The sequence below is a fragment of the Cynoglossus semilaevis genome, chromosome 5 (assembly GCF_000523025.1).
Source record: "Cynoglossus semilaevis isolate Cse_v1.0 chromosome 5, Cse_v1.0, whole genome shotgun sequence".
Lineage (NCBI taxonomy): Eukaryota > Metazoa > Chordata > Actinopteri > Pleuronectiformes > Cynoglossidae > Cynoglossus > Cynoglossus semilaevis.
In genome coordinates, this window is record NC_024311.1 from 8,260,832 (window position 1) to 8,273,162 (window position 12,331).

At 43.2% G+C, this 12,331-nt stretch overlaps 2 protein-coding genes across 12 annotated transcripts in view; both read left to right on the top strand.

The window, feature by feature from the left end:
* The first annotated feature begins 99 nt into the window (after nt 1-99).
* On the top strand, nt 100-4,866 carry LOC112487023 (A disintegrin and metalloproteinase with thrombospondin motifs 17-like). The gene is made up of 4 exons (XM_025055626.1): nt 100-495; nt 744-896; nt 2,467-2,644; nt 3,438-4,866. Exons 1-4 carry the CDS (start codon nt 232-234, stop codon nt 3,587-3,589), a joined length of 747 nt encoding a protein of 248 aa, XP_024911394.1. The 5' UTR covers nt 100-231; the 3' UTR covers nt 3,590-4,866.
* A 7,080-nt stretch (nt 4,867-11,946) lies between these two features.
* minar1 (membrane integral NOTCH2 associated receptor 1) overlaps nt 11,947-12,331 on the top strand; it is a 33,354-nt gene continuing 32,969 nt past the window's right edge. For all 11 annotated transcript variants that reach the window (XM_025055520.1, XM_025055524.1, XM_025055523.1 and 8 more), the window contains exon 1: nt 11,947-12,305. The gene's annotated coding sequence lies outside the window, so the exon portion shown is untranslated. The remainder of the gene's footprint in view (nt 12,306-12,331) is intronic.

Sequence of the window (12,331 nt, forward strand, 5' to 3'; positions counted from 1 at the left end):
CCGCGAGAGCCCCCCCCCCCCCCCGCCAGTAAAACTAGTTTTGACTTTATCCAGTTCACAGTTCATTTCAGTTGATTCTTTTTTTTGGTTTCTCCTCCGAAGGGTGCAGCGCCCCCAGGTGAAATCTTGTTTTCATTAGCACATGTTCAGATGGTTATACTTTCTGTCTGAAAATGAAGTCTGTAGGGAGGCCTTTGTTACTTCAAACATGCATTACTTCAGTGATACTCGATGACTCATCACCCATGTGACTACAGAGAAACAAGAATCACCGGCTGTGTTTTTCATAGGTGGGTGACGGGAGAGTGGGGACCTTGTTCTGTTACATGTGGTAAAGGTCTCCAGCAGAGGGTGGTGGTCTGTGTTTACCACCTACAGAATGGCTCCGTCATCAACACCAGAGACCTGTACTGCCAGGGGGGGAAACCTCCGGTCCTGCAGGGCTGCGAGGGACGGCTCTGCCTGACGGTGTGGGAGGCTTCAGAGTGGTCCAAGGTACGGTGACATCAGTCTGGGTTGACGTCATGAGAAAACCATTAGTGTCTCTGATCTCACAAAGGTTTCCGAAGGGCATTAGTACCGATCCTGACAACTCCTAAACCAACTGTTCGTCATGGTTTACCCACTAACACCCTTGTCCACTTAGACCCTGTACAAAAGTATTTGCCTTGAAAAAAACATAAAGTTACTTTTAGATTTTTTTCAGAAACCGTAATCATTTTAATAATGTTTTTTTTTTTCAGTGTTCGTCAGAATGTGGTCAAGGTGTTCGCCAGAGGACCGTCGTTTGTACGAACCCTCAGGGACGGTGTGATCCGATGTCTCAGCCGGCGACGACGGAGCCCTGTGAAGACCACTCCAAGTGTTACGAATGGAAGACCGGAGAGTGGTCCAATGTATGGCTGCCTCTTGACCTCTTGACCTCTTGCTATACCCACTTCAGAGACAATGTGATTAGTGAAGCAATAAAAATTAAAAATTAAAAAAAATTAAAATAAAATAAAAAAAAGAATGGAATAAATTTAGTATGTCCACCCATCCATCCATCCATCCATCCATCCATCTATATATCCATCCATCCATCTATATATCCGTCCATTCATCGACATATCATCCATCCTTCCCTCCACCCTTTCATCTACATAATATTTTTCACATACTAATGTCACTGTTTGAAATTCATCTCCTGGTGGACAAATGAGGCCAGAGCTGTGTGTCGTTGAAGAAAGCTAAAATCAGGACGTTCCTAATGAGGTCAAGAACAACGAGGACCAAACCGCAGCCTTTTCATTTTGTCGTGGGTATTTGGCCTGAAGCTGCTAACAGAAAAACAAAACCTCTCAAATTTAATGCACATTGTATTTCAAAAAGCATTAAAGGCTGGAGAGAGCATGGATACAATTATGGGATGTCTTTGATCTGGAGTCATTTACATCAGTCAGCGTCCTCCCTGTGTCTCTGACTGTTTAAATGATTCCTGTCCCTGCAGACGTAGCCAAAATCCATATTTCTACAAAGAGAGGTGAGTTCAGCATAGCTGTCAAACAGGCTGGACACTGAATCGCTTTGAGATTTTACAAGTGGAAGTTAAAATTACATAAACTTTTAATGTGTCTGGTCTGTTTCATGAAAAACTGGCACGAAAAAAAAACTGGTCTGGTTGCACCATTAAGAACAAAGGACTCAGGACTGGTGAGATAGGACGGAGACGTAAAGGAGACGGATTCTGTTTCTCCACGATGTGAACACAAATCACATGTAGAGATATTTAGGTCAGATTGAATAACAGACAGCCTTAGAAATTGACTGCAGCCGACAGAAAGCAGGGATACATCAGGTGCAGGAGGACTTCCTGTGGAGGTGAAGAAGGTGAACCTGAACATGTCAGGCTAAAAAAAACAACATTATTATTCGATGGCAGCCAGTGGAAACAGATGTGCAGAACTTTATTTGGTGGTTGGTAAAATACTGTTGTTACTCTAAACCAGAGGTGTCAAACTCATGTTAGTTCAAGGGCATAATTACCTATAAATAAACAATAAGTCCACATTTCCTGCAAATAAGTACAAATATATTGGAAATATTGATATTTAATGAAATATAATTTATTTGACCAAACAACACAAACATGAAGTGTTTGTGCATTTTTATATCAATCAGGCCAGATTGAACCCCCCAGCGGGCCTGTTTTGGTCCACGGGCCATGTCTTTGATGCCCCTGCTCTAGAGATTTTTTTTAACCCTGCCATTCATTGATTCCAATATTCAAATCTTAAAAGGAATTAGAGAGATGCTGTCGCCCCCTAGTGGTGCTTAAATCAGATCAATCAACAGTAGGACTGTAGGGTATATTTCAGCTTGTTTTGACCCCCCCCCCCACTGTAAAAGTGACGTATTTTTTCAGCTTGTTTTGACCCCCCCCCCACCCCCCACTGTAAAAGTGACGTATTGTATTGGTCCCTGTAGTGTTCGTCATCCTGTGGGAAGGGTCTGCAGTCACGGGTGGTCCAGTGTATGCACAAAATAACAGGTCGTCACGGTACGGACTGCGCCGTGACACTAAGACCGCCGACCTACCGCCCCTGTCACCATGGTGCCTGCAACGAAAAAGTCAATGTGAACACCATCACCTCCCCCAGGCTCGGTGAGTAACTACACCCTGGTTCAAGTCCCTGACTTAAATGGATTTAAAGATTTACTTTATTTTCTGGTCATTTTAATGTTGAGTATGTGGAGGTCTAACCTACGAATTTGTAGTGTAGTTTGATATTGAAATTTACCGATTTTGTGCAAACCCTTAATTTCCAATTCCGATATCAACTGATACTGATATATGCTGCAGTTTGACCCCAAAACTGAGGTTAATGTCTCAGGACCCTACAAATAGTTCCAACATATTTAGCGAAACCCAGGCATTGCGTTATCGGGTTTTCATTATCGGAGAAAAAAATAATTTTACTAATATTGTGCTGATAATATTGGTTGGTGGAAATTATCAGATATCCTTCATTTTTAGGTCACATTTTCTGAACAAAACCCGGGCATTGCATTATCAGTTTTTTACCGATGTTACATAATTATGCTAATATCAGTCTGATAATATGGGTTGGCTGATAGATTTTATTGTCATCTAGTCACCTGCCAGATGTTGGTGTTCGTGTACGTAGTTTTAATTCCTGATACGATTACAGTGTTATAAGGTGATTTGTTTGTGATACTTGTTGCTGACAAATGACATGTCATGTGTCCTTGGTACTATTAAAGATCACAGTAATACTGAGAAAAACAACAAGGTATTCGATGTTTAAATACTGTGATCCATGAAACAGGAGCACCGTCTGTTTGAGGAATAATTACACACACACTGCGATCTGTTCAGTCACCTGTTGGCTTCATGGGTCAGCACTCACCGATTCACTGACGGTTTTCCTCTCCAGCTGCTCTGACCTACAAATGCTTGGGGGACCAGTGGACGGTGTACTGTCGAGTGATCCGGGAGAAGAACCTGTGTCAGGACATGAGGTGGTACCAGCGCTGCTGTGAGACCTGTAGGGACTTTTATGCCAAGAAAATCCAGCACAAGAGCTAATGACCAAACACCGTTTGACTTCCCTCCAAGTAGCGCTCCATTTTGTAAATGTTTTTTTTTAATATTGTGAAATATGAAAACAATTATCTATTATTGATGGAACTTTTTTGTATTTAAAAAAAAAAGATAAATGCCAAGCACACGTGTGTGTATTTTCGAAAACGGGCTCATGAGCTTCTAGTTTTAATGAAGACTTGAAAAATATCCAATTTCTGTTGCTGTAAACCAAAACCAAAAAGACAGGGAAGCTTCTGGAAGACAATCCAGAAGCTTCGTGTTGCACAGAGAGATCGTGGGAAAAAAAGTGCTTGAACTTTCTCCGTCTGTTTCAAAGTCTGGTCCACTTAACGTACGTTAATTGATACGTCCGTACTCTCCCATGCCTGCTTCACCTTTAACATGGTTCTTGAGCAATATGTCCACTAGGGGCAGTGCTGAGTTCTGGGTTCATTTCCGGACTGATGTCAGTTTCTCAGATGACGGCAAACACGGTCACATTAGAGGTGACGATGTTCCTCCTCAGAAGGAGGGTCACAGAGACAGGGCAGGAGACAGTGGTGGTCCATGTGGACATTAGGGAGCAGGAGACAGTGGTGGTCCATGTGGACATTAGACACATTCGTTGTTCTCGTTGTCTTCTTCTTCCTGTTGCTTTTGTGGTTGCGCCTAAGTTGCACTGCTCAACACTGCCCCCAAGATTTTACAGTGGTACTGCTCTGTTTTATGCGCTCAGGTAGGCATTCGCAAGCTAACGCTAAAGAGCGCAGAAGGCGTACAAAAGACTGCATTCGTACCTTAGCAACAACTTGGCTCTAGGGTACTCTCCGCCCTCTTCACTCCTGTACTATATTTTTTAACAATTTTAAATAATGAGCGCCTTTTATTTCTTTTTTTAAACATAGGTAAGATTATCATCCACATACATTGGATATATTGTATAATAATATATGTCATAAGCGAACGTGTTAATCAGGAGCCGTGGAACTGTACTGTAGCGTTACAGTGAACGAACCCAGCTGGTGATCGGAGACCCACTGATGGGCCGCTCAGTTTGACGGCCGCACACAGCCCATGTAGCAGAACATTTTCACAACAATTCCGGCTCTGCGTGCGCGGAGGTTAGAGCGCTCGGAGACGGGTGTATCGCATACCAGCTCACCTGGTAAAATCATGTGGAAAATAAAGGCCTCGGAACACAGGGTTGTTTCCAGTGTTTGAGAATTAGTGACATCGTGACATTTGGATCCAAATGTCAAGTTTGCTCTTATTTTGAAACGGTTGTGACGCAGTTTGCTCTTATTTTGAAACGGTTGTGTGCCATCTTGACGTGATTTAGTAAAAATCAGACACTTTCTGACGTTAGAACATCTGTCTTAGAACGTTTTTGTCTGCAGCTGTTCTTCGAGTCCTCCTCATGTTCCAACCGTGACCTTTTTAATGCTGATTTCAGAAACTGTTTTTCTTTTGAATCAAACTGACACTGAGTCAGGAGAACTGGCAGCGATCGACTCTCAGTGGCCGGGCATCGAACTCTTCATCTGTCTGTGTACGTGTGTGTGTTTGTTTGCGTGCATGTGTGTATGTGCGTGTGTGTGTAAAACAAAAGCTTTCCATCTAGTTCTGGTGGTGTATGGTGCTATCTTTTGACCTGTTTCACTGTTGTGGAATTCATCTTTTGTCGACGATGCTCTCTTCATCTTGAACCATTTTGACCTGATTTTCTATGTCGTAGGATTATTTAACAACATTGCTGTTTTTTTTATGAGTCTTTTTGTTTTGATGCTATAGTGAAAACATGCAAATTTGTCCTGTACTGTACTTTTGAAGTCATAAATTGTTTTCCTCCTAAACTTCCACTACATGTATTTTTATGGTGCTAATTTTAAAGGTGACAAAATAGTCTGTGTTCATACAGGGATTTAACCGTTGGTCTGTCGCCGTCCGTCGTCTGTGTCAGTTACTCTTCAGTTTATTCACAGCAGAAGTCTGAATTATTGGATCCAGTTTAAAGTCTACTGTAAACTGATATTTGTTACACAGTCAATAATGTGATGACATAAAAACAGAAAGACACAAACCTGAACGGCCCACTGTTGACTTCTGTCCACACAACATCAGAGCAGAACACAGGCAGCAGAACACAGGCTGCTCTCCTCCTCCTCCTCTTCCTCCTCCTCCACCTCCTCCTCCTCCTGAAAATATGATTTAATCTTTGTGGTTTGGACTGTTGAAGGAAAACTCCTTGGTATTCACCCAGTGGGAGTCAAACGTGATCTTCCTGCTGTAAGGCAAGGGCACTTATCTCTCCACCACCGTGTGGCCCAATGTTTATTGAGCCACAGCGGTATTCGACACACTTTTACCTCCATCTGGTGAACGTCCAACAAAGACCGTCTTTTAGTCTTTATCTGTCCCAGCGTGTCCTCGCCTGCTCTGTTATTAGCTGTGTCCCACTTCAAGGTCTGGACGTTAACGAGAGGACGGAGGCAGCTGTAGACCTTTATTAAAAAAAACACAGAAAAAGGGCATTGTTGAAAAGCTGAGGCATCACAAATATGTCAAGTTGTTTTGGAAGTGCTGATGTCATAAAAGATGATGGGTCTTCTGACCCACTTTAAAATGTTAGTACCGGTTCTTCTCAGACCGAGGTTTGGTTTTTACTGTAGCCATTATTCTTTACATCTGTGAAAAAATCAGATTAAAATTTTGAGGCATTTTAACACATGGCCAGAATGACACACACCGTGTAACCAATCATTTCACCACCCACCAACTTCTCATTAATGGACTTGTAATTTTCACACACTGCCAGAAAGAGTTTTCATTTCACTGAAGTACCTCATGTTTAAAATCCCAACCTGTGGTCAGTGGCCCCAGACTGTGTCAGAACAGCTTGATCCCATCATTTGGATTAGTCAGAGAGAAACACTGACCTCTACCTGCTGATATTGGTACTGTCTGTTCCAGTGATATACAACAACGTGTTTTTATACGGATATCCGATATTTAGTTTTTGCCGATATCTGATATGCCGATTAGGATGTAGTGCGTAATATCCGATTCTGATATCAACCGTTACCGATATATGTAGCTGTTTGGGTTAAAGGCAGAGGACATATTTCATTGTGAAATTGGTGTGCTGTGTCACAATGACAATACATCACTTTCACTTTCATTTCAAAACAATTTTTAGGTCAAATCACCTGGGCGAATCCCAGGCATTGCGTTATCGGGAAAAAAAATAACGATTCTTACCGACATTGCCTAATTATCCTAATATTGGCCAGTAATATCGGTTGGCCGATATTATCGGACATCCGTAGTTTTTTGTCATATTTAGTAACATTGAGATGGGACTTCAATCGATAAGGTGAAGGAGAAAGGTGGAGAACGGGTTAAAGCTGGAACCAAACCTGGTCCAGGATCAGTTCAGTGTCCACCACTGGTTCAAGTGTGATGAAGATTTTCTCTGGACACCAGTGAAGATGAAGTGAGACAGTACACATCCCAGGTAGTACAGTACTTTGTAACAGAACTGCAGCGTGTGCAGTTTTCATGAGCAGGAGGTGTGGAGAGACGGAACACATGAAGTATGACGAGGCCTCCACACAGGAAGTGAGGCGACTGCTGAGACAGTTGTGTTATAATGAAGTGAATAAATCATTATTTTGTTTGTTGTTGCAGAACTTCTTTCCGCTGTGTTCTCCAAAAAAGCTGCTCCGGGGCAATCAATCATTCTTCCCCCCAAATAGAGTAGGAGGGAAGGAGTCATTTAGCAGCGTCACATGATCCACTCGCCCCCTCTCCAGATGGCACCTCACGATCTCTGTGTGTTTCATATCAGCAGTTTCTGATATGGACCACATGGGCAGCTGCCCAGGACGCAGTCCTGTCATTTGGCCTCAACAATAAAAAAAGGTTTATTTTCTCCTCCATTTGTTCATCAGAGAATTCCTTCTGTGCAGAATTCTGGAGGATGACCTTTGACACCAGGTCACTACCTGCTCCTGTGTCCGGTCTACAGACTGAGATTCCTTTAAATTCCAGTTTGTTTTTATTGTTTAAAAACAGCTTCAAAATGCTAGTGTCTGTCCTGGAACTTTTTGACCTACCCTTGTGCTTACACCAAGCAACACTAAACAGAGGAAGAAGTGCAGTTGGATTTTTTTGGAAGTTATAGTTCTCAAAATGAAGAACCAGAACGCTAGCAAACGCAGCAGATCAAAAGACGAATATTATTTTTTAATGGGTTAATGTAAATCAATGAGTTAATATGAGTTAATGGAAGTCAATGGGAGTTAATAGGAGTTAATTTGAGTTAATGGCTGTCAGTGGGAGTTAATGGGCATTATTGGGAGTTAATTATTGTTATGCCATCTGGGGTCCACTTCTAGTAGCATAACCAATCCAGGTTCACAATCTGTATTCTGCAGTCCTTCCTCAGCCCTTGAGCTCATTAAACTCTCATGATGTTTCATCAGAATTGAAACTAAAAAATAATGGGTTGCTACCAAGTCTCTGAGCCATAAACAAACCCCAGGCTGTCCGTCATATCCAGACCCACATTCTGCGTCCAACTGTGTGTCCTCAAGCTCTGGTGAAAACAATAGGAAGGTCACTCAGCGCCACCTCTTTCCCACATCCGACGTACGTCGGAGATCAGTCGACCGGAGAAGCATCGTCATCACAACGTGGTCTGTGAACTCCGCACCTCAGCTGAGCTGTGGCCGTTTCACTTCCAAACAGCTGATCAACCACATTTATATGCCTGTAATCCCCCCCCCACCAACAGCAGCCCCCATCCCCGCTCTGTGGTACATCAGCACTTTGCCTCCCAGTGGTAAATCAGCACTTTCCTGTGTGGATGTTATAAACTGGTCTGTTATTGCGATGTTAGCAGCTCCAGCCTCTGCAGCGTGACCTTCAACAGAAATAAGTCATAGCAGCGCTGCCGACGTAGAAAGGTGTGTGTGTGTGTGTGTGTGTGTATCTACGGCAACAGCAGTTAACGTCTTCTCTGGACGATTTCTAGACGATTCATTAAAGTGTTTGGAGAGCGACGGTAATAAAGGACCACATCTGGAATCTGGGTCTGTGGCCGGGGTCTTCAACCTCTGGGTACTGAGCCACTTGTGGTACTTTTGCCTCTTTGCCAGATTATATTTGATGTTTGTGAATTGAGCAAATTTACCGACTGAGTAGACTAGAAATTTGAACCAAAATTCTAGTTTCAATAAATTCTACTCTAAATTTTCTGCTTGCTTGCTAACAGCAAAAAAGGTCATTTTTAGGTGAATCAAGTAAAGTTGACTTCAGGGTTATTGTTGGTGATAAATACAGAACATTCTTTTTTTTTTACCGAGATCGGATCTTCAATTTCTTTCCTACCACTCTTTGCTTTCATGGATACAAAAAATTTTAGAAAAAAAGTTTAAAAATGTTAACGCTATAAAAAATCTATCTAAAACAAAATCAAACTTTTAACCTACGGGCAGAATTTCGCACAAAATGTAATAATTAATATCCATCGGTGAATCAGGACAGTCATATTCAGACATATCCCAGATGGTACACACGCATGGCACCTCAGATTTGGCCACGTGTATATCACTCTAACACACACACCGATTGCTGCCTCCGTGTGGTTTGTGAAGCTGCTGTCCTGTTCTTCACAGCCTGTGTGATCATCTCATCATCCTGGGGATCGTCGTCTCATCCACAGTCTGCTCACGACCCTTCTCCATCTTTGTCCGTCAGCTTCACCGTCAGCATGTTAAACATCCTCATCAACCGCAGCCGTCTTTACAGCCATCTGCCGTCGGGCGGAGACGACCGCCGTGTCCTGAAGTAACCCGTGGTCTGTTGACCCTCGGCTGAAATCGTCTTTTACTGCCTGATCAAGTGCGAGGTTCCTCCTCTTTGACTCCTCGTTCTCCTCCTTCTCATCGCTTCCATCTGACAAATGTTGAAAAATCAATTCAACTCACCCACGTTCTGACCCCGTGAGAGGTCGCAGTCGTTCACTTTCTCCGTGTCATCAGGGGTCTCCTGTCGTTCACCTCACTTGTTCTCTCCTTCAGAACGTTCCTTCTGTTCTTGCAGCACTTCACGGCCCTTTGTTTTGACACGATGTCGGCATGTTTTCAACCAAATAGATTTTTTTTTACACGTACAACATACAGAGGGTGAGGTGATCTCACTAATACAGTAATCATCCAGAGTGTGGCAGCGTCGTCGGTGTGAACGGCAGCGTCACCGCTTCTTTGTATCGGTGGCCCTGAAATAGACTGGTTACTGAACCTTCACCGCGGCCTGGAGGCAACAGATGGCCGACATGTCTGCTCACAGCAGCAGCAGCAGCAGCAGCAGCAGCAGCGCAGTGGTAATAGTGGGAGACTGACAGAAGGTTAAACATTTAATTATTGATTTCTTTTCCATCTCTCTCTCTCTCTCTCTCTCTCCCTCACTCTCTCTCTCTCTCTCTCTCATACTCACCCCCTCTCTGTCTTTAGTGTTCAGTCAGATTCAACAGTCAGATGTCTGTTGATAAAACGTCTGTCAAACTTCCATTGTTGAACGTTATGACAAATGCCACGCCTTTCAATCCAGAGATGTGAGAGACAGGGACTTAGTTATAGAGGGGGGACCGAGGGGGTCGTGTGTGTGTGTGTGAGAGAGAGAGAGATAAGCTGTATGTCAAACTCAAGGCCCATCACATCAATCTATGTGTCCCACCAGGGGTGTCCACACTTTGGAGCTAAGACCAGACTGAACTGATCTGCCTACATTGAAAACATTTTATATGTATTTTGCAAATACAAAGACAACATAGTCTATAGACTTTACTGTATATTAGGGGTGTCAAACATATGGCCCACGGGCCAAAACTGGCCTGCTAATAATAATAATAATAATAATAATACATTTTAAAAAATACACAAACGCTTAAGGTTCAGAAAATGTTTTGTAAAATTATATTTCACTAAATATGTAGAATTATCTAATGTACTTTTTTGCATGAAAACAAAGGGGTAAAAGACGGACTATGGTTGTACTGGTCCGGCCCGCTTGACATCTAATTAGTTTGTATTTGGCCCATGAACCAACATGCGTTTGACATATATGGTCACTACGGCACACTGTAGAGTTATATTTATGCATATATTTTAGTTTTATTTATTATTATTTTATTTGCTCATGATTTACCAGCACTCCCTTTGCAATCCACTGGTAGATCCTGTTCTACTTATCGAACATCGATTTAGGATAAATGTTGATCGTTAAGAGTTTGTATGGTTTTTGGAGGGAAAAATTCAGCGATCAAATTCTGTGCAGCGTGAGTAATAGTGCAAGATTGTTCTTTCCTAAATTCCAGATTCCAGATACATTTGCGACAGTTCAACCAATGTTAGCCCAAAACTAAGACTGGGTTTTGAAATTCTGCCCAGTGGTGTGATCGACTTTGACGCCCCCTGCTGTAGGGTGTCAGGACGTGGTCCCAGAGGAACCACATACTGGGGGCAGCCTGTTACAGATTTAAAAATAAAAAGCCACATATGTGGGGGTGTTTTGAGTGGGGGGGGGGGGGGGGGGGGGGGGGGGGCCGCCACAGCACCACACATTTGAGATGAGTTCATGTGTGTTGAATGAATCAAGGAATGGAACCAGCAGCTTTTACTCAATCACCACCATTTTACTTCCTACTCCAACGATCAGTAAATGTCTATATAAATGTCTGCCTGTCCGTCAACACCACCTGTGGTTGGAGACCACTGGATGAAACCCACAGTTCAAATGTCACGGTGGTCATGGAGGAGTAGCAGGTGCTGTACAGTAGGTCTAATGTGGAGTTACGTCATTCCTGATAGAAACAAAGTATCACATCAAACTACAACATTCACCAGGCTCTGACCAGAAGTGGGATTTTTCACCTTCAAAATAAAAGGCTGATTCTAAAGGTTGTCATCGAGAAGGATAGAGGGAGGGAAACTGATGGTGTACTTTATGGGTTCTGCGCGTTCTCTACATCTGTGATTGTGATTTTCTCCACATTCTCTGATTTCTGTCCATAACCAGTGTGCAGGATTAGGTTGATAGTTCATTCGTGATTAGCTGTGGGGCTGATGGATCAGTAGATCATAACTCCAGCTCCAGCTGGACCAATACCCCGAAACAGATTAAACAAACAAAAACCAAAAATAATAATAATGAAATTGATTACAATTCTTTAATACAAAAATATTATTATTTGTTTTATTTATTTCTTGTGGTCATTTAAATTGCCTTGACACAAGGGGGCGACGTCTCCGATGTCTCGTTCCTTTTCGTAGCTCTTATTTTGAAAAGCCACAGCGGTTGTAGTCGCTGTGCATCACGGCCACAGTGACACCGCTCAGCTCCAGCCTCAGCATGCAGCCGTTATTCCCGGACTGCTGTGATTGGCGTCCAGCGCGGGGACAATGGAGGCGACGGCGGCATGGAAACACGGCTCCGCTCCGCTCTTCATCCTCCGGACGTGTGTGCGGAGCAGCCTCTGCGCGTTCATGTAAAGATGCAGCGCGCGTGTGCATCAGTGCTGCTGCTGCTGCCGCTTGAATCGGATTGCATGTTGAACTTGCCCTGTGCGTGTGAGCGTGCGTGTGATGCTGCGGATTCAGATGTCGTTGAAGGATGCTGCTGAGACGGAGCTGCGCTGGAAGGATGCTGAACTCTCAGAGTGAGTGGAGCTTTATTAATTAAACA